The following is a 21,702-nucleotide window of genomic DNA, read 5'->3' as shown; positions in this document are numbered from 1 at the left end:
GGTGGTTCTCTCCAGAGCCTAGGTAGAAATAGGGTGGAGCCTGGACCCGGGCAGAAGCTGAGACAAGTGGTAGAGGCAGGATGAGCGTTGGGTGGGCTAGGAGGACAAAGGGGTTTCTGAGACAAGGCTTGGGACTGCTGTTCATCCTAGGGGCATCCATACTTGATGAACTAGGAGCAGAATGGAGGTGTATTTAGTGCCTGGATACAACTCCTTTTGGGAATTCTAGGTTAAGTTTTTTTTTCAGGGTCTCCCTCTGGACCATAGTTTGGGGCCAGCCTGGACTACACAATGACCTTACTATTCACTATGTAGCCTAGAGTGGCCTCAGACTGATGGAAGTCCTGCTTGAACCTTCCACCTGTTATAGGTATGAGCCACCGTGCCTGTTTTTCTGTGTCAGGTTTTGATTTAGAAGTTACCTGGGTAAGCCCCCTTGAGGGAGGGGGTCCCCTGCTACCCTCTCCTTTTAGAAGCCAATTGTGCTTCTACATCTAGTCTCTCCCTTTCTGACACGATTAAAACCTGTTCCATCTTCTCTGCTCCCCACCCTGTCGAGGACCTGTCAATCATGTCTCGCCCTTTTTACTTCTGCAGACATGTGGTGCCCACAGGCTCAGTCCTTTATCCTTTACTCCCTTTCAGCCCAGCACCTTTGGATGCCAACCTCCCATGACTCTGGACGAGGTCTGTGACATCACATACGCGTTCATGGGTGAGGCTCTAGGATAGCTTTTCAATCTGTCACGGGCCACTCCTTCTGGAAACTTCCTCTCCAGCCTCTTCTCTCCTGCCTCACTTCCTCTCCGGCGGATCCTCAGGGCATTCCAGCACTGGCCCCTTATGCTCCATTCCTTTATGGGGGGCCATAAGCGTCAGGGCTTTATTCTGGCCCTCCTCAAATCCTGCCTTGATTATTCTTTCTAGAATCATCCTAGTGCTTTGGTTCCAGCTCCCACACCTCTCTCCAGTCTCCTGGGTGTTCCTCTAAAGTAGCTCAGATCACCTCTGAGCATCCCTGAATCCCAGTCTCATCACATGCCCTTGAGCCTCCTTCTAGGGACCAGGCTACCATGTACACTTGCTCCATTATAATCTAATCCCTACCTTAAGTGAGTCTTACTTCTGCAGGCTTACTGTTGGCTCTGGGATGCTCCAGCCCAGGCCTTGCCTTCACTTGTCCCCAAGCCTTCCTTGCCTCCTGGGTCTCAGTGCCTCACCAGTGCCTCAGCATGCTCTTCAATGCTCTGATCCTCACAAGGATCTTGGGAGCTCAATTATAATCCAGGCTCCTCCCCAACTCCCCACTTTACACGTGGCTTTCTGGTATGGAAGCCTGGATCACCGCTTACTGGCATGCTTCTCTGCCTAGCAAGTTTATACTCATTTTCAAAAATTTAAAAATGATGTGTATGCGTATTTTGAACATATGTGTCTGCTCACCACGTTTATACCTGGTGCTCTTGAAGGCCCTGGGACTGGAGTTACAGTTGTGAGCTCCCAGGTGGGTGCTGGGAATTGAACCTGGGTCCTCTTGAAGAGCAATTAGTGCTCTTAACCACTGAGCCATCTCTTCAGCTCTGTGCTCCTCTATTGAAGGTTAAGGTCATTCATCATTGCACCGACCTCTTGAACCTTGGACCAGCAGCTCCAAGGGCAGACTTTGGGTCTAAATCGTCTCGCTAAATCCAGGGTCTATCGGGGGCCAGGCTGGTGAGACTTTAATGACAATCAATCACAGGCAGGCAGAACTTGCATATTAGGTCGTTTTGTTTGTGAGCAAAGCTAGAGTCGGGGTCCATATAGTCTAATTTTCTCTTTCGCAGCAACTTTAGTTCAGTGCTGCCATCTGCTGGAAAAACACACTCCCTATTTTTAAAAGGCCTAGTTAAATAACTTTTATTTACAAAAGGCAAAACCGACTAGCCGTGGTCGGTCACAGCAGCAGAAGGCAGTGGTAGAGTGCAGATCCAGCTGTCTCAGTGACAGGTGTGTGTGTGTGTCCCTCCCCCAGGTTCAGCTTTTGGCCCCTGTCCCGCCCCACTTACTGTCTCAAGTTAAGGCACAGCCCACTCCCGCCCGCCCAGCCCGACCGAGGGGGCCTGGAGCCCATCTCGGAGCGCATTCATAACGGAAGCCCGCGCAGATGGGAGCAAGAGGTCTTTTAGTGCCGCCCCCCGCCGTCCCCAGCTCAGTTCAGCGGTGCAGCAGGCGGGGTGAGGATCAGCCGGATGCGCTGCACGCAGAACTCCGTGGCCTGCCGGGTCTCGCGACACAGGGCCGCCAGGCTTAGGAAGCCATGCGGCAGGTCTTCTACCACTTTCAGCGTCACGGGCTGGCCCAGGTCGCGCAGTCGCCGCGCGAACATGACCGAGTCATCCAGCATGGGGTCCAGAGCGCAAGCCTAGAAGAGAGTGGGGGTCAGGGTAGGAGGGAAGGAAAAGCACGTGGATACAGATGTGAAGGTTGACCGAGGCGGGGGTGGGGGTGGGTCGGGTGGGGGGAGGGGAGTTGGGGAGGGAGTGGGCAGAAAGAACACGGTGGGGTGAAGGCGGTGGTTAACTTAATCCTCCACCTTTTTTTTTTTTTTTTTTTGGTTTTTCGAGACAGGGTTTCTCTGTGTAGCCTTGGCTGTCCTGGCACTCACTTTGTAGACCAGGCTGGCCTCGAACTCAGAAATCCGCCTGCCTCTGCCTCCCAAGTGCTGGGATTAAAGGCGTGCGCCACCGCGCCCGGCTTTACCCAGTCCCGCCCATCTTTTCCACCTGCTCAAGCCTCCTGCCCAACACATCTGCAAATGACAAGACTCCCTGGCCTGGCTGGCTAAGTGGTACTTGGTTAGCTCTTTTCCCCAGGTCGCCCAAGTCCCATCCCACTGCCCTCCAGCGGCCTTGTTCTCACCACAAGGTGCACAGGCGGCAAGGTCTTCAGCATGCTGTCAGGGGCCAGCAGAGGAGACATGAATGGGTTCTTGACTATGGGTGACGAGTAGAGGGGCATGTGGAGGACACCTTGGCTTGAGCGCCGGGGGTGAAACCCCTCAGGGAAAGCAGCCCGCACGCGGGGGACTCCATCCATGGGTTTCACTTCATCTTTGGCTTCAGCCTCTTCCTGGGAATTCCCAGGCCGCAGAAAAAAGTTGACATCAGAGGGTGTGGAGGGGCCAAGTGTCTCCATTGACTGTGACATCTCGGGGCTGTCTGAAGGCTCTGAGTTGCTCAAGTCCTTTATTGTCAGCTTCTTCAAGGTATCTGTGCCCAGTAAGCCCTCAGGCTGGGCCAGGGCTGCCTCAGACACACTCCTGCGCATAGACTCCGTGGGGCGCACAGACTCTATAGGAAAAGCAAAGACAGAGGCTGCCTGAGGCCAGAAGATAAGCCTGGCTGTGAGTGGGGTGTGTGGATGCCAGACAGGGGAAGTCCAGGACCAACCACCCCCTCCAGAATGGGACATTTCTGTATCCAGGGTTGCAATCCTAAGGCTGGTAGTCTTGGAGGTGGGGCTGTGTTATAGTGCAGGGTGTGCATGTATTAAGACTGGGAAGTGCAAATCAACTGACTTCTGAAAGCTTCCATTTTTTCCCCTTTGTATAAATGTTTTATAGTACTTAGCTTTTAAGTTACAAGAATATAAGAACCCAGGGTTACCAACCTTTCCTCCAGCGGAATCAAGATGTATCTGTAGTAATTTTTTTATCAAGATGTATCTGTAGTAATTTTTTTATCAAGATGTATCTGTAGTAATTTTTTTGTCTCTGTGGTGCACATAGTCCTTGCACAGGCTAGTTCCTAGGCTCTTGTCCCTCTCTCCCTCCCTGGTGGATTCCAGGCAGGTGCTCTACTGCAGAGCTGCACCCCCAGTCTGGGAGCAAGCTTTGACTGTCAGGCAGCACTCTGGCTCGAGCTGCCTCTGGGCTCCACACAGCAGAAAGCTCAGCCAGCCTCTTATGGCTACTTGACCAAAAGGTATGAATGAGCTCCTACAACTGAAAGGAGCTTCTGTATCCAGGCAGCTAACAAGGCTCCAGGGTATGCTGCTTTCATGGGTCTGCTCTCCAAAATGGCCTTAGCTCTTTCCCCTGAGTAACCAGGCAAGCAAGTGCTGGGATGATGTGCATGTCTGTTGATTGCTTGCCATTTTAGGGATTATACTGTTTTATTTCTGTTGCCCAAATTGGAATCCTCCTGCCTCAGGTGTGCAGCACTACATGTACTCCTAGCTACAACTTGCCTTTATCAATCTATGTGGGCAAAGTGCAGACCAATATAAAAATAATCACTTAGGTGCTACATGACCCTGAGTCACTGGAACAGAACTGCAGACATAGACATGAGATTCTGGTATCTTCTAAGGGCACCTGAGTGCCAGGGACTGTGTTGGCATTTAACACAAATGGGTATAGTAGTCTTCACTATGACCCAGCAAGGTAGATACACTTGTCCCCACTTTACAGAGGAACAAACTAAGGGTTATAGATGCTAATATTTGTCCGCTAACTCATTGAGGCACTGACTGAGTGAGAAGCTGGGCTGGAGTGTGTGCCTCTAGGGTCATCTTTTCTACACATACCTCTACCCCCAGGACTCAGGGGTCCCTTGCCTCAGATTCAATTTCCTTTTAACTTGTGTTTATGTGTCTGTCCACTTGAAGATTCTAAAATAAAACAAATGTGAGCTGCCTTTTTGTATGACTGTGTGAGCATGTGGCCAGAGATCACCCCGAGGCATTATTCTTCACGCCACCGTCCACCTTCTTTTTTTCTTTCACTTTTATTAATTCTTCTGTATGTGGGTGTGCACATCTGGTGGGTGGAGGACAATTTGAAGGAAAGAGTACGTTCTTGCCTTCCGCCATGTAGATCCTGGGGACTGAATCCAGGGCAGGCTTGGCAGCAGATACCGAGCCATCTTCCTAGTCCCCACGTTAGCTTTTGAGTCTTGTCTTTCACTGACCTCAGAGCTCACTGCTTTTGCCTAGGCTGGCACTCCAGCCAGTCCCAGGGACTTGCCTGCCTCTGCCCACCCAGAGCTGAGATGATGGTGTGCACCACTCCACCCGGCTTTTATTTGGGTTTTGGGATCCAAACAGGTTCTCATACTTGCACAGCAAGCTCTTTGTTTCCTAAGCCATCCCTCCCCAGGCCCCTGAAGGAAGGGCTTTATTGTTGTTGAGACAATGTGTGGCTTTGACCTACCTTGAACAGGAATTTGCTTTGTAGATCAGGCTGGCCCTGAACTCTCAGAGCTCTTTTTTTTTTTTTTTTTTTTTTTTTGAGGCAATTCCTGGAATTGTGACATTGCTTGGGGAAGCAGCTGAATTTCCAGGATGTGGTCTGCTGTGGAAAACTAAGGGCTTGTTGTAGGACCAAGGACAGAACCAGCCTCTCCGTGGCTGTCAAGGTGTCTGTGCTGTCTTGGCTAGGTGCTTTGGAGCAAGCTCTAACTCACCTGTTGTGGGCGATGTGGTCTTTTGGGGCTTGCGTCCACTTAGTTCCAGGAAGGAGTTGAGCCATGAGGAGGCACCCAGTCGGAGGTCTCTGAGGAACAGCGAAGTGTCTCTCTGCACCAGCCCCATCACACCTAGTGCCTTCTGGTCTGAGTCAAAATGGTCCTCTGCCTCTGTCCCTACAGAACGCATGTGGGAGGCTGAGTTGGTCTCTCTTTTTAGGCCCAGTTCTAACCCACAGACTTGGAGTATCTGAGGCATGCAGGCATACCGCTGCCATACTCTGAGGGCATGGACCTTACCTGAATAGGCACTGACACACTTAGAGAGTACGCTCAGTGGTAGAAGAGGGTCCATGAGGCTCAGCAGACGAGAGGGAGAAGCAGAGGACTGCAGGGTGGTAACTGGGTAGGCTGCCATGATGCCATCTGGCACCCTCACTCCATAGGCTGCTGCCCGAAGGGACACAGTGATGCAGAGATTCCCACCTGCACTGTCCCCTGCAAGGCATATCCGCTCTCCGGTTGAACCTAGTTGTGGGGAGGAGAGCCCAGTCATAGCCTGGCACGAGCAGGCTCTCGGGTGAGGTACGCAATCCCTAAGATCAAGCAGAACACCATTTGAGTTACTGGCAAGAGGCATGGTTTGGACCTTTGTGGTAGGTAGTGGTCAGAGGGCAGGGACAAAGTGCTGGGGACCTGGGAAGTCTGGCAGGCAGCAGCAAGAGCAGGTGGTGGGAAAGAGGAGCTCAGAGCAGTTTTCCCAAGACAGGGGCATCGGATGTTGGGAAACCAAAGGTCAGAGTTAAGGCTGGGAATGGCCACGTTCTGCTCTGTGCCTTGATGTCCTCCTGAGATGTTGGCATTCCAAGAGGGACATGTGAGGACCTGGCAAATAGGTGGGCATGTGAGCCAGCAGATTGGCAGTGCAGGAGAGCAGAAAGTGGGCAGCTGGGGGAGGGGAGGAGAGGGGCTGGGATAAGAGAGCAGGAGGCAGAGATGAAGTGGTCAAGATGCAAGATGAGCAGCATTGGGGCTAGCCCTCAGTAGGGTCTCAGAGGCAGCAGAAGGGAGGTGGGCTGGGGGTGAGGGGCAAGAAGAGATGAGGCAGAGGCTGAGGCCCTAGGGACTTAGTGCCTCTCGGGACAGGACAGGGGTTGAAGAAGAATGGCTAGGGCAAGGGAGGGGGTTAGAATCTGTGTGAACGCAGGGACCCAGGTCTCACCAAGCAGGTCACAGTGCTTGACAGCCCAGCAGTAGGCAAAAAAACACTCCTCCAGCGCTCGGGGAAAGGGAGCCTCGGGGGCCAGGGAGTAGTCGATGGAGAAGATGGGGACTCCTAGCTCCTGGGCCCAGTTCTTGAGGTAGGGCTCATGGGACTTAGAGGTCTGTGCCACAAAGCCGCCTCCGTGGATGTGGACAACCAGGGCCCGTGAACGGGGTGCTTGGTGAGGCCGTGGGCGCAGCTCCAGGCGTGGGCCCTCAGATTTTGCCAGGCTGTTGAGCACCTTGCTGTCCTGGTGGTGAGGAGGGATGGTGATCTGTCAGGGCTTTTTTCCTCCCACAGGGTAAGCTCAGGGCTTCAGGGTGCTGGGGTGGGGCTGCTACTGTCTGGGGCTAGTGGCTTACCTGTCCTTCCCGTAGGTCATAGGAGATGAGCCTAGCTAGCACAGGCGCTGGTCCCGTGTGTGCCAAGGGAGGTGAGATGGTAACTGTGAGCCTGGGATCAGAGGTGAGTGGCATCTCAAAGGCCTCAGGTGGCAAGCTGAGCAGGCGGCTTACCCTCACAGTGGTTGATGCCATGTTGGCCAGAGACTGGGGAGGGAACAGAAAGGACGCTGGGGTAGGGTTATGGAGGCGGTGGGGGCACACACCACAAACCACATGCTTCCTCTTTCCAGCCCAGTTTTTCCTATGTGCTAGCCTTGGGCTTGGGGCCCTGTAGCGAGCGGCTGTGGCTTTGCTGGCTATCTGGGAGTCAGTCTCTATCTGTAAGCATGCTCGGGCTTTCTCCTGGCTCTGAGCTCACCGATAGCACCTCGATCTCAGTGATGTTCCAGAAGGCTTTCCAGAAGTGCACATCCAGGTTCTGTATGATGCGTTCAAATTCAGCCCCACGCAACTCTGGGTCTATGGCGAATCGGCCACCGGTAAAGAGGGAACTGGCAGTCACACCTGGGGGCCAGGGAAGGGGTGTCAAGGAGCCCTGGTGACAGCCAGATTGCTCAGGTGGGTTGGGAAAAGGGGGACAGGAAAGGGTGTAGGCAGGGTCCAGCTGCCACTCACTGAGGCCTGTCTCGTTGCGTTTGTAGTGTTCCCCGAAGGACACCAGCCCGATGGAGAGAGTCTGCAGGAACGGCCGGATGGCAGGTGTGAACTGTGAAGGGATGCCTGTGTCACCCAACTACCCAGGAGAGGGGTGAGGATGGGGCACGAGTTGGGACAGAGATAGGAGTAGGCACATACACTTGGTAAGCTTTTACTGAGCTGCTGTGGTGTGCTGTGGGCATCACCCTGGGTCCTTTCATGGACCTAGTGTCCTCAAAAGGAAGGAGACGATGAACAAAATAAAGACATGTCTAAATCAACTAATGATATGAAGGATGGCACTAGGTGCATGGGCTGCAGTGATGCCCATGGGCTGGGCTACCTGGCCAGGCCAGGGAGTCAGGATCTGAAGGAGGAGAGGGGTATTTCTAGGAGAGGCCAGAGCCAGTGCAGAAGCGGAAGCTGTGATGCACACGGGCAGAAAGGGGAAGCAGCAGTACTGAAGTGAGCATGGAATGGAGAACATAGTGTGCCTACAGCTGAGTGAGACCAAGGGAGGCCCGAGAGGCAAAGAAGGGTCTAGGCTGAGGGACGGATTCCATTCCTTGCATCTGGAGGGCTGTGAACTGGGGAGGCAGAGCATACAGGGTCTTCCTGGAGTCAGGAGAAACAGGGGTGAAGCAGACAGTTCGGGTTAGGTACAGGGAACTGAAAGTCAGAAATGGGGAAGTGACCCAAGACAGGTACAAAGAGCTTGAGCAGATCAGCTGAGGCCTAGACAAGGGGTGGATGGCTCTCACGGAAGACTGGGAGATACATGTCAGGTGGCAGACAGGGGACTCAGCCTCAGGAGGCCAAGGAAAAGAATCAGTAGAGTTCTTGTTCACTCAGTAAACATTGGACAAGTTCCACAACGTGCTAGGCTTTGGGAGGGAGCGGGGACTGAGTAATATCTGAGATCTGGAGGCCTCCCTCTGCTTTCCTGGAAGTTGGCATTTTAGAGGGTGATGCTGTCTTACATTCTAGCAGATCTGGGTCCTCAGGAGCTGGCAGCTGGCCCAAGCCGTGCTCTTGGCCAGGAACCCAGTAGGCCAAAGAGCACAGGAGCTCCTGGCCATTGTGGCTACAATACCGATTTAGGCAGCCTGGAATTTATTTTCCAGTGTTGATGCCAGGACAGGAAAGTAGGGAGATGGCTGGCTCTGCCGGGCCCATCACAATTTGTAGGGTTCATGTATGTGTGTGTGTGTGTGTGTGTGTGTGTGTGCGCGCGTATGTGTGAGGGGAAAGTCCCAGAAAGAACTGTGTTGGGTTGCTCAGGATCATCTCTCAGTGAAGGCAGAGGGAGGAAGCCCCTGGAATTCTTTTTTTTTTTTTTTGGTTTTTCGAGACAGGGTTTCTCTGTGTAGCCCCGGCCCCTGGAATTCTTTTTTTTTTTTTTTAATTTTTCGAGACAGGGTTTCTCTCTTCCTTCCCCTGGCTGTCCTGGAACTCATTCTGTAGACCAGGCTGGCCTCAAACTCAGAAATTCGCCTCTCTCTGCCTCCCAAGTGCTAGGATTAAAGGCGTGTGCCACCACGCCCGGTGCCCCTGGAATTCTTAGTAGTAGGGCTCCTTGATACAGCTTGATATAGTTCCTTGGGGCTGCTTGGAACAAGCACTGACCCCAGACGGGGCAGCTCTGGCCTCTGCTCTGATTTTAATTCTCTATGTTCTACAATTCTCTATGCCCCAACTTATTTATTTACTCATTTGTGTGTGTTTGTTTATGAAGCAGGGTCTTTCTATATTATATAGTCTTGGCTTGCCTGGTATATATGTGATGTAGCTTAGGCTAGCTTCTATCTTGAAATAATCCTTCTGCCTTTAACCTCTTGAGGGTACTGGGCTGCCTCACTTGCTGTGTGGTGACAGGTTGCAGCTTTCTGAGGTGGTTTGGGATGGGCAAAAGACGTAAGGTCCACAGCTTAGGTCAGAACCCAGGGAAGAGTCAGCCACAACCAAGTCTTCCCCGCTGTCACCAACTATGATGGGTGCGGTGTGTTGACCCTGTCCTGAGGGCTGCCTAGAAATCATGTGATTTTTATAGCAACTAAGCCCAGGTGCCAATCTGATATCTGTGGGATGGCACCTTCTTCCTTCAGTCCCAGCGTCTAGGTGAAGATGACAGGGAGTGCACGCCCACACAAGAGTCCCTTGAGATCAAGAACTGATCACCCTCCTAGGGGCTCAAACTCAAAGGAACTTAGGGGACTACAGAAGAGTGAATGGGGAGGCGGCTTAACAACAGAGTGCTTGCCTGATATTCCTGAGGCTCTAAGTTCAATCCATAATACTTGAAAAAGAAAAAGAACAAATGAACCTCTCCTGCCCTCAGGGGTTGAAGCTCTGGCCTCTTGCATGTTTGAGAGCTCTTTTTCCATTGAATTACATACAGCTCCAGCTTTCTTGTTACTTTTGAGACAAGGTCTCAGTAAGTTCCCAGGCTTCCCCTTCATTTCACTCTGTAAGCTCAGTCAGGCCTGGACTTGCTATCCTCCAGCCTCAGCTTCGCAAGTAGCTGATGATATGGACCTGCCGAGTTACCCAGGCCCAGCTGGGGAAGAGGCCTGAGACACTGTAGATCTAGTTACGAGCCACGAGCTTGAGCACCAGAGTCCAGTTCTGAGTCCCTGCCAACTTTCCTTACCAGTCTGTGGGCTGAGTCATGAATCTAGCATTTGTGATTACTGTGGACACTACTTCAAGGACAGGTTACAGGCCACCAGTGCCTTCACTGTGAGCCCAGAAGGACATGGGGCAAAGGACTCACCTGGAATCCCAGGCAGCGGCCGTAGAAGCAGCCTTTGTGTAGCGTGACATACTCTTGCAGGAAGTCAGCGGTGAGTCCTTCATCACCCTCAAAGAAGAGCACTCCTGGTCGGTTGATGGTCAGCAGGCGCTGGGCATAGTAGGCCATAGCACGGAGCTGGGTGAGGGCGGCCAGGTAGGCCTCCAGCTCTGCTAGGTTGTGGCTGGCACGGAAGAAGATACTTTTGCGGTTAGAGGCCACATAGCGGGATTTGTGTAGTAGGTGTGCCAGGCAGCAACGGGCCGTGTGCACCAAACTACGGTATCCGTTGGCTGGTGTCTCTGTGTCCAGGTCAAAATGGTGTGCCACACCCAACAGCTGGCCTAGGGTTGGTTCCAGCCCCAGTGCCTGTTCCCGAACACCTGCAAAGACATTGGACAGCCGCCGAGCTGTCTCTCCTGGGCCCTGGCTTGAGAAGAAGGCCATATTGTCTTCTGCGAGTGTCACCAGCGACTGTGTCATCGTGCGTAAATCCATGCTGTGTGAGAACGCTGAGGCTGTGAGAAGATGGGAAGGTCTTTGGTTACCCTTTGCTCTGTCAGGCCCAGGAGTCCAGGCCCTTCCTCTCTTTCCCTAGGCCAACCAAGTATTCAAACCTAGGGCCGCCCTTGCTGGGAGCCCTCTCGTTCCTCAGGTCTGTCCCAATCCTCCTGGAGACGCAGGGGTCTCCCATTCTTCTCTCTCACACCTAGGAATTTATCTCCTTGTCTTCTAGAAGTCTGCGGCCTGATCCCTCAGACTGAGCAGACCCTGACTAGCTCCTCTTCAGAATTAGAAACCCACTGACCAGGTCTTTTGGCCTCCTTCCTGGATCCAGGAGTCCAATCTCCTGAGCCCTCTATTCCAGAGGCGGGCCCACCCTCTTCCTTCTTCCTTCCAGGTATTCAAGGGTGAACTCCTATCTTTGTTTACTGTCTTTGGACTCGTTCTTCTTGTTCTGGGAAATCGGGATGCTTAGCGGTTCTCCTTCTGAAGACCCACACATTCAAGTTCCACTCCAAGTTTCCTTCTCAGCCTCCTGGGGTTGCCTATAAGCCCTTCCCTTCTAACAATGGTTGGGAACGTTACTCCCCGAGACCAGCCATTACTATCGCCTAGGACTGCTCTCTATACCTAGCCCTCCTTCTGAGCCCTATCCGCAATACCAGCCTTTCTGCACCAGGGACTCACTCCTGGTTACTTAAGCCTTCCCTCCTTGTTTTCCTGTAGGATTCCCTAAATCCAGCATCCCTTCTTAGGATGGTCTCCTAGCTTTCAGCCTTGCCCACCTGCCTTACACTACACTGTTCCATTCTCCTGCCTGAAACAACAGTTCAAATAGCTAATAAATATTCATCTCTCTAGCCAAACCCATGCTACAGTTTAGATTGCCCACAAAGACCCTGGATGCACTGGTTCAGACATATATTACAGGAGGGGAAACTGAGGATCATCGAGGAGCCAAAGGTTGTATGCATAATTACAGAGCCCACTTAATCACCGATTTCTAAGTCCAGAGTTCCTACATACAGAGCACTCTTCCTAGGACTCTCGAAGCTCAGCTTCTATTTGTCCTTCAAAGTCTGGCTCCATGCTTGGCTTGACTTCCCACATTCAGGGTCCTTTGTGATCTTCCTCCAGCGTCTCCTTAGGTATTCCTGCTATTTAGACTTGAATACCACATCTTGGATAAGTTGCCCTTGACACTCTGGTAGGGACATTACAACCTTCCTGAGTGATTTTTCCCCCCACTCTGGATGTCTAGGGCTCTGCTTGGCTCCTGGATTTGCAACCCCTTGTTTCCCTAGAAGACAGTGTTTCCTCTTCCCTCCAGGCCCTGGGTTCTGTCTCTTAGTTGGGCCTGCACTCACCCCTCCCTGGCCTCTTCCGACTGGAGCTCCCCAAGCTGGCACAGCAGGTCTGTGGCTAGTGCCAGTAGCAGCCTGGGGCGATAAACTGGGGGAGGGACCAGTGGGGTAGGGTGTGGCCACTGCTTCACCTCCTATCCAGAAAGGATAGTGAGAACCACATGCTGTAAACAGAGCCCAGAGTTCAACTCCTTGCCCCTCCTGCCTGCTGGACAGGCAGCTCAACAGAGTCCTCCTGCTAGGTTCTTCCTCAGAGCCCTGGATCCCTGCCCCCTCAGTCCCTCCTTGCTTACACCAGGGAGCCCAGGCCCAGGCTCTCCTTGCTTCTCAGACTTGGGGATCCAGTTCCAGTCTTCTCCCTTAGGACCCAGGAGTCCCAAGCTTTAGTCCTGAACACACTGTCCCCTCTCCCCCAGAAAGCTGTCCTCTCCCCTCCCCCAAGTGGATTCAGGGAGCCAAAGGCTCAGTTATGCCAATCCCCCCTCCACCCCAGATTGGCCCTGGCACAGATGTCTCCAGCTGTTAGGGAAAAGAAGTGGCCAGCCCTGCTGTCCCCTCCGGGAGTCCAAAAGCCGATTAAGGGCATTACCAAACTCAGCCAGGGGCCTGAGTTACAGGCCCTCCTGGGTGCTATTCTTACTTGTACATCCTTGGCTTGCTTACCCGTAACTTCCGCAGCCCACCCTGCCGACAGTCCATGGGAGACCAAGGCTCAGATACTTTTGCAGGGTCTTCTGCAAGCTCCTCACCTAGCCGGCTCTTTCTCACCCTCAGGCAGGCCTCAGCTCGTGGGGGTCGCTCCCTTACCTCTCCCCACCTCTAAAGTCCACTCTCACTTACCCACTAAAGCTTATCTCAACTGCAGCACGCTCGTACCTTTGCTTTTCTGTCCGTGTCCTCTAGGATGGACACATGGGTTTCTGTGGAGGCACAGGGCTCATAAAGTGCAGTATGACTACTTAGAGCACAACATTACAAATGGCAATCAACTGTGGGCCTTCCATAGAGCCTGCTGTACATGGGAGGCTGACAGGCAGCCCTGGACTGTCATACTGATGAAGGGAGAGGGTGGCCCCATGGCCCAGCACACTAGCAAATACGTGAAGGGCAGAGGGCACGAAGTAGACTGAAGGCCAGAGGCAGTGGCTGGGAACTGGGGAGAGGGTTGCACCTTCCTAGGACTGGCAGACAGACAGCTGGACCAGACCCTCAGGGGCGGTTGAGCTAAGCAGCTGTTACACTGGGATACTGGTCCAGGTCACTTGCTGGGTGATCCTAGGTTAGCTCTAAATTCTCCATCTGGAAGCTGCTGAGCCATCCTGCCCTCCCAGGGTGGGTGAACTGCTTCATGAGCAGTCCCTCATGGGCTTTCCTCCCCTCTTCCTCCTGGGAGTGGAACCCATGTGCTAAGCATGCGCTCCTGTGAGTGCTCTCCCTGGCCCAGGGAGGCAATGCATGCGTGGTTTGCTCCCTGGCCTCACTCAGCTTGGCCTCACTGATGGGAGTGGGGGCAGGTGTGTGTTGGGTTCTTTTTCCATGCAGCCCGTCACTACCCTAATACACTATATGACTTCGTAATCATTTATTCTGTCTCCCCATGACATTGTCTGGACACCCTGAGTTCAGAGCCTTCTCTGTTGTGTTCTGCTCTTAGTTGGTACAATTTTCCACTTTCTAAGCCTAGCCTCACTCACTTGTCACACTGTATACCTTATATCTGGCACATCACTCTGCTAGGACTGACTGCCTTCCCACCCCAATGTAATATGTGGGGAGTACGGTGTTTGGACATTTTTTGAAGATGAAGAACACTTCTGGAAGGACAAGTGCTTGGATGAAGCAGTAGGGAAGGGTTGGGTCCCCAAGCCCTTGTGACTTCTGGGCCCTGCTCTTTGCCCCATTCAAGATTCCCTGAAGACTGGGCTGGCTAGAGGCAGAAGGGAGGGATACTGAGATTGCCAGAATCCCAGGCAGAGGGCACTGGGGTAAGAGCATACCCAGTGGGGACATGGGTAAGTATGGCAGGAGTGGGACAAAGGTAGGGTCGGGGGGGGGCTGACAGTGGGGGAGGGGGCCCTAGCCAACTACGACCCAGTCCTTTGCCCCGCTTTGGTGCTGGGAATCAAACTTGTAGACAAATGCTAGACAAATGTTCTGCCCCTGACCCATGCTCCTACCTCCTCCAGCCCTTTGCCCTGAGAAGCCACTTGTCAGCTGAATCAGGCCTGGACTTTGGTTCCTGGGGATGTACCAGGTCAATGCACCTTGTTTCTTGACATGTCTGAAGGTATGTGTGTGTGTGTGTGTGTGTGTTAGCCTGTGAGTCTAAGTTTTGTCTTACACTTTCAGCTTGTATGGGGATGTGTTCATGTTTTTATGACTCCACACCCTGGGACTGGGGATGTAGATCAGTTAGTGCAGCACTTGCCTCACTCCACCTGGCTCTGGTCCCCAATTCTGTACAGACTGAATGTGGGGGTGAATATTTGTAATCCCAGCACTATGGTAGTGGAGACAAGAGAATCTGATGTTCAAAGTCATCTTGAACTAAATGGTGAGTTTGAAGCCAGCCTGGGATGTATATGTGATGCCCTACCTCTCAAATAGCAGCAACAACAATAAAAACAACAAGAATCTATGTACATGTTTGGGTGTGTCACGGTCTCCATGTGTGTTCGTGTGTGCTGAGAACAGGACTCACTATTGGTTCAGGCAGAGAGCTCAGGGGTTATCCTGTCCATTTCCCTCACCTATCCCCATCTACTGGACATCCAGAAGCATGCCACCCACCTCCACTACCTGGTCCTCACTCCGTGAGCCTCCTCTGGCTTAAGCCTGTTTCCTGCAGAGCATCCAGAGGATCTTTTGAAAGCATAAGGCTGATCATGCCCTTCCAGCTCACCAATGCTTCCCTGCCTTCCTCCCAGATAAAGCTTCGGACTTGGGCATGGCCTTTTAATCTGACCTAGAGCCCACCTTGCCTGCCCCAGCTTCCGCCCCCCCCCCCCAGCTCTCTCTGCATTGTCAGGTGCTGCTCTTCCAGCGGTGTTTCTGCTGCTCTGCTCTCCCCACCTCCCTTGCTCGGCAGCTGATGCCTGCCCATCCATGAGTCTGATGTCACCTTGTTGGAAAAGCTACCCACGCTCATTTTCTCAGAATTTTCTTTTTTGAAAGCAGGACACATTTTCTCATGTAGCCCAAGCTGGCTTCAGACTGACTATATAGTCAGAGACTACAAGACTTTAAGCTTCTTTCTGATCCTCCTGCCTCTGCCTCCCTACTTCTGAATTATAAGTATGTGCTATGATGCCTACTGTGTGTGGTCCTGGAGACAGACCCTTGGGCTTTGTCCATGCTAGTCAGGTACTCCAGTAACTAAGCTACATTCCTAGCTCCAGGATTTTCCCTTTTATCATAGTGGTTTGTTTACAATGTTTGGTGAATGAGAGAGGTTGAGACAGAGTTCCACTCTGTAGTCCTGGCTGACCTGCAACTCACTATGTAGCCCAAGCTTGCCTTGAACTGACTCACCTTCCCAAGGACTGGGATCAGAGGTGTGCGGCACATGCCTGGCAACAACAGTCTTATTACCATCTGTGTCCTCAGCTCTACTGAGACTGCCCTGCTAGTTACAGAAAGCCGAAGCCTGGCACCTCTAGGTATTGAATGTCTGTCTCGGGATGGAATCTTTGTGACTAGAGCCTTTTAGATTCAGAATTAAGGTTGAGGCATACAACAGCTGTCAGCTCCACACTCCCTGCTCCGAGAAGGCTGAAGGTATCCATCTCTCTGCCCGCACTGGACAGGTACAGGAAACCCAACAGGCTCAGTGCCTCTGTGTCTCTGTGTCGTCATTTGGGAAATGGGCTGATCATAATGACAGCTGTCTCATCCAGTTACTTGTGGCAAGATCACACGGATAAATGACGGCTCCAGCCAGTCAGGATACCCTTGGGGCAGAGGTGGGATCTGATTCACAGGTCTGAGGCCTGGCATCAGGAAGGGCCTCAGGAAATGACAGTCACTTCTCAGAGCTGCGAGCCTTTGTGAGTATGCTTACCTGAACCCCGTGCAAGGAAGGAGCCTTACTCAAGCAGGATTCTTTCTGACTCCTCATGACACTAAGGGCAGCTTGGCTATAAACAGCTCCACGTCACACTTCACACATTCCTTTGCTTATCAATCTAATAAATACTTGAATGTCCATGTGTCTGGCATTCCCTGTAAACAAGGCAGACACAACCCTACTCCTAGGGAGACAAGTGTCTAGGAGAGTCAGACACTCTACTCAGCACACTCAGCCAGACAGTAGACTTACATACACCTCTCCAAAGGACACACATTTGAATCTGACAACAGCCCTACAGATGCCTGTTTGGAGCTCAGAAAAAAAAATTGAGAAAAGGTCCCTGTTCATTACTTCACATTCATAGCAATTTGGTACAATGGGTCTTTGCAATTGAGGTTCCATATTGCTTCAAAGCATAGTGTTCTGCTATGTATCTTTGTTGTGGGATAGGAGGCTTCAGGGTGCTGCTTGAACTCCAACACTTGTCTACCAAAGGAGGATGAGGAATGATGAATTTGGGGGTTTGGGGGCTGGTTAGTCATGCCAGGTTTTTTCTGGTTTTGCCTGCACAGGAACCTGTCCCTGGAGTCTGATAAAGATCCATGGACTGCCAGTGGAGCTGCATAGCGGAGGGCTTGCTTAGCGTTCACCAGGCCCTAGGTTTGGCTGTAAGCAGCGCCACAAGACAGACAAAACTAACAACCAAACTAGGACTTAATGCCTGCTCTGACTGAGCCACGCAACATCTTTGGTTGTTCTGCCACTGTTTCTCCAGCCTTTTGGATCCAGGGAATTTAGATGGTAACTCTCTCCTTTCTCTAAGTACGACGTTAAAGTTCTCATGTTTTGCAAGTCGCCCCAGGGTTGCTGGGTTGATGAAGGTCAATTGTCAAAGAGCAGATGGATGGATTCACTGAGAGAGTAAGAAGGAGCTGCAAGGAGCTCTTCCAATTACCGGATGCCCCTTCTGCCTACCTTTTGCATTCTATTAATTCAGAAAAAGCGGTTAAAAACCCTTCCACCTTATTCTTTTAAGAGGACAGAAGACATGAAAACCGCTTGAACCGAAACCGAAAACACTAAGGGCACAGCTCTTGACCACACAGAAAAAGGAACCTGAGAGAGAACCTTATTCCGACAGACTAGCATTTCGGACACTTCCCCCAAGACCGCACTGGGATAGCCCGTAGTCCTTACGTCTCGGTGGGGCATTCTACTCTCACATCACCCCCCACGCAGGACGGCAGTGGGTCAGTCCACGGATCTCTTCCCCCTCGTGGAAGTGGGTCAGTCCCCCCAGTCCCCTGTCCCCCGCAGGATGTGCGGGATTTCTTCCAAGCTGTTACCGGCTCACCTTTGATCTTGCCTTTTCGCCACCGCCTGCGACTGCGGTTCTTCGATCCTTCTTTGGCCTGCTTGGAGGCCTGGGCCCCCACGGGCGCCGATTCCACGGCCGGCTCCATCAATTCTTTCTAGTCCTGGCGCGGGGCCCAATTCCAGCGATCAAGTCCCTCTCTTAGAGTCAATCCTAGTTACACACCACTGCCCGGCCCCTAGACCATCCAATCCTGGGCAGGCTCCTCGCGGAGCTCCGCCTTTAATGGGTGGGGCTGAAGGTCTTGGCCCGCCCATCCGCTCAGATTAAAGGAACCGCGCAGTGCACCGCAACGACAGACAAAAAAAAAAAACAAACAAAAAAAAAACAAAAAAAAAAAACAAAAAAATCCGCAGTCCTGGAGGCGGCGAGAAGTGCCCTCACAGCAGGAATAGTGAGGAGTCGCGTTAGAGTCACCCCAACAAAGAATTCTCAGTCATCTCGTGCAGGTGCTGACCCTCGCCGACTCATTTACCTTTCCTTGAACCTGGCCCGCCCACTTGCCCGGGGAGCCGGAAGAACGGGCGGGCGGGCAGGGGGCGGGCAATCCAAGGCGTGGGCGGGGACCGACTTGGGGGCGTAGCCGCGCTTGGTAGCCGTTTGGGGAAGCCCCGCCTTTTCCTCCGCCCCCTCACGTGGTCGTCCCTGATTATTTTTTTTTTTTCCCAGACAGGGTCCTAGGCTGTACTTGAGGGTGGCCTTGGCCTCTCAGCAAACTATCTTCCAGTCTCACATTCGCGCTCCCTCCCAGCTCTTACTGCTCTGTTTCATGAGGTTTCTCTCCCTCTGCCCTGCCTTATTCCTCAGAATCAAAGGGATGCAGGGCAGGGAAAGGGGAAGACAGCAACACCGCCGGCCTCAGGGTTGATCTCCAGAAAGGAGCGTAAGTCGAGGGAGCCCACGTGCCACGGAAAAGGCGGGAAACAGAGGAGGCCCGAGACTCGCACATGCGCACATGGCTCACTGTGCTCCCAGTTGCTTCTGGGTTGCCCATGCCAGAAGCTTCTGGAAGCCGGCTGCCCTGGGAGGATTAAGCCTCGATTTTCTTCTTGACAGGGTGAGCATTACTCTGTCCTCGGAGAAACCTCTCAGGCTTTGGGGGAGGAGGGACGGCTCGCTGAGGTGAAAGACCATCACTAGCGGCCCTCGGGACTCCGACCTTCCCTCTGCTCCTGTCAGGACTGGGTTCTATGGCTGTTACCTGCCATTGCTTCGGAGAGGCGGCAAGGAAGAAGCGCCACAGCTCACCAGCACTTCACTGCGCTGTTTCCATTCCGCCTGGATCTTGCCACAGACCTCTGCAGCCCCCGCTCCCAAGCTTCTCTACCCCCTGAAACCTAGTCTGAGACCCTGCAGAGGCACCGGGCGGCAGGGGCGAGACCGTCTCGAAGCAGAGGCAGTGAATGGCCTGGATGTTCGGCTAGGCTACACACACTTGCCAAATGTAAGGCCCACATTGCGCATTGTGCTGCTGTTACTTAGTGTGATGTTTGCCTCACAACGACCGCTCAGCCATTTCTCTCTCTTCCTTTCCTTTTTCCTTTCCTTTCCTTTCCTTTCCTTTCCTTTCCTTTCCTTTCCTTTCCTTTCCTTTCCTTTCCTTTCCTTTCCTTTCCTTTCCTTCCCAAATGAACGCAGGGAAGAGGGTGGTTTCTTTGACCTGATTCCCGAGTTAGAGCTCTTTCCCACTTCACTTTGATTTCCTTCAACTCTTTTGTAGGGGGCAGCCCGGTGTAAAGGGAGACAAACCCTGTTTTTACTCCCGTGTTTGCTGTTCTCAAACTGTAGGGCCTTGTGTAAGATCCTCATTGTTTATGCCTCAACGTTCATTCCTTCTCTACAGACTGGGCTGGGGATGAGGCGGGTGCTCTTTATTTTACAGAATCCTTGAAAGATGACCTGAGCGTTATGATCGCAGATACAGAAAATACTTAGCACAACTAAATGACTGGCCTGGAAGGCGCTAGTCTTCCAGGCTCAGACTCACCTGTGTCCCAGTAGTGTTTGTGTTTCTGAAGGATGCCTTTCTTCCCATGTGGTAATTTACCACCATATCCTGACAGCTTTTCAAAATCAGGTTTCTTTTTGGAGAGCAGTGCCGTTTCCAGGATCGCTGTTCCATAACTTGGCTTTGGAGGATTTGACTTTGAGGATGAACTCAGGCACTTCTCTATGTCAGACTCGGTAACACAATCAAAAAATGACTTCCACTCTGGAGATGTCTGCTGTATGGATAGGTCATGCAGTCTTGTTAAAAACCCTGACTCAGTCAAAGATCCCTGCTTAGATTTGGCTCCTTGGACTAGAGGTGTTTGCTGGGCTGTAGGGTCTGACTGTTCAGCCCCTTCTTGGGATACCAAGTTAGTTTGGGTAGAGGGTTTTTTGTCCGATCCAGATACAGCCTGGGCTGTAGATGTAGTCTCTGCTTCTGTAGCTGGAGGTGGTTCTGCTGGTCCAGATTTTGTCATCCCCATATGTTCTTCTCCGAGTTGTGGTTCCTTTGGAGTTGTATACACTTTTCCTGCCCCAGGTCCATTAGGGGAGATGGCTTCCTCCGGTTGATCCAAGTGTACTTTCTGGCTTGGGGATGATTGCTGTGGTGCAGGGAAGGCGAATGGGGTGAGAAATTTCTGAAGCAGAGCAGATTGTTGAATTCCCTGTTCCTGCTGGAATTCAGCTTCTTGCTGGGCAGTGGGCTCATTTGGGAGACTTTGTTTCTGTGGGGTACCAGATTCCTGCAGCATCTTTGATCCTGGGTAGTCTCTGAGGGTTGTTTCTGGCCCAGGATCTGGCTTAATTATAGGTCTCTCCTGTGTCTCAGGTTTCCATTCTGGCCTAGATACTGAGGGAGAACTTGGGTCCATAGTTGTTATTTCCCCTGGGAAAGAAATTGGTCTCCTAGGCTTCATCCTTCTGCTCCCTACCCTTCAGGCTTCCCTCTTCACAGATCTTTCATGATGGCACATCCCTTTGGGCTCTAATCTTTTGTCCTGGCATTCCTGATCTTCCTTTATAGCTGATCTGTGAGTTTATCACTGCTGGTCCCCACTTCTTGCCAGGTGATCTCTCTGTGTCTCTTTGGGAGAGGGATTAGGACTAGGAAGAGGCTCATGTGCCCAGTACTGTCTTACAAGAAGGGAGGGGCTTGTCCTCTTGTGTCATAAATAGGGCCCCGCCCCACTCACCACTCAGTTAAAATGACCAGTGACCCTTCTTATAAGGCAAGTATCTTAGTCTTCTGTTTCATCTGGGATGATTCTAGGTGAGCTAGATGAGTGGTCCCTACCCCCCGAGATGGGAAACTCATGTAGCCCAGGCTGGCCTCAAGCTACTACTCTTCCTGTCTTTATTTCCCAAAGTCTGTGACCACAGGTGTGTACCACTATAGTTCAGTACTTTCCCCCTCCTGATACCAGAGGAATACTTAAGGAGTCTCTATACTTTTAATCATAGTTTCCTTTTCATTCATTCTTACAACTTGGTTGCCTGTTGAATTGTCTTAGACTGTTGCTCTGATCATTTTACAACTCCTACTAAAAAGGAAACAAAACAAAACAAAGCAGATACCATCCTGTTTTTATAGGCTCAAAACCCTTTTGAATGACAGCTCAGATCCTCCATACCATCTTTCTAACCTTGAACTGTGTTTCTGCATTTATATCTCTTGTACTACATGAGAAACTCACAGAATGCAGTGATAATGATGGGGATGATGGTGGTGGTGATGATGATAATAGGAATCATAAACACTGAAGGCTGTCTAGATGCTAAGAAACCACAATTTCACCAGGCAGTGGTGGCGCACGCCTTTAATCCCAGCACTTGGGAGGCAGAGGCAGGCGGATTTC

General features: G+C 52.0%; 1 protein-coding gene and 1 long non-coding RNA gene across 4 annotated transcripts in view; one reads left to right on the top strand and one right to left on the bottom strand.

Annotated features, from left to right (window-relative positions):
* The window catches only part of LOC115031508 (uncharacterized), a 151,845-nt gene that overhangs the window by 926 nt on the left and 129,217 nt on the right, over window positions 1–21,702 (top strand). The gene's annotated exons all lie outside the window — the stretch shown is intronic.
* On the bottom strand, window positions 1,884–20,763 carry Lipe (lipase E, hormone sensitive type). 3 transcript variants are annotated; one of them, XM_021167212.3, is made up of 10 exons: window positions 19,842–20,763; window positions 10,525–11,060; window positions 7,731–7,821; window positions 7,474–7,619; window positions 7,074–7,259; window positions 6,670–6,961; window positions 5,748–5,975; window positions 5,448–5,624; window positions 2,902–3,332; window positions 1,884–2,404 (listed from the first exon to the last, which is right to left on the bottom strand). In XM_021167212.3, exons 1-10 carry the CDS (start codon window positions 20,761–20,763, stop codon window positions 2,192–2,194), a joined length of 3,222 nt encoding a protein of 1,073 aa, XP_021022871.1. In that variant the 3' UTR covers window positions 1,884–2,191. The 3 variants fall into 3 exon arrangements, with proteins under 3 accessions (XP_021022871.1, XP_021022872.1, XP_029335137.1); XM_021167213.3 differs by lacking the exon at window positions 19,842–20,763 and adding an exon at window positions 17,834–18,143; XM_029479277.2 differs by lacking the exon at window positions 19,842–20,763 and adding an exon at window positions 12,414–12,461.

The sequence above is a fragment of the Mus caroli genome, unplaced genomic scaffold, assembly GCF_978045245.1.
Source record: "Mus caroli unplaced genomic scaffold, Mus_caroli_1 scaffold_8, whole genome shotgun sequence".
Lineage (NCBI taxonomy): Eukaryota > Metazoa > Chordata > Mammalia > Rodentia > Muridae > Mus > Mus caroli.
Note: the sequence above shows the minus strand (reverse complement) of the source record. Positions and strands in the feature narration are given on the sequence as shown.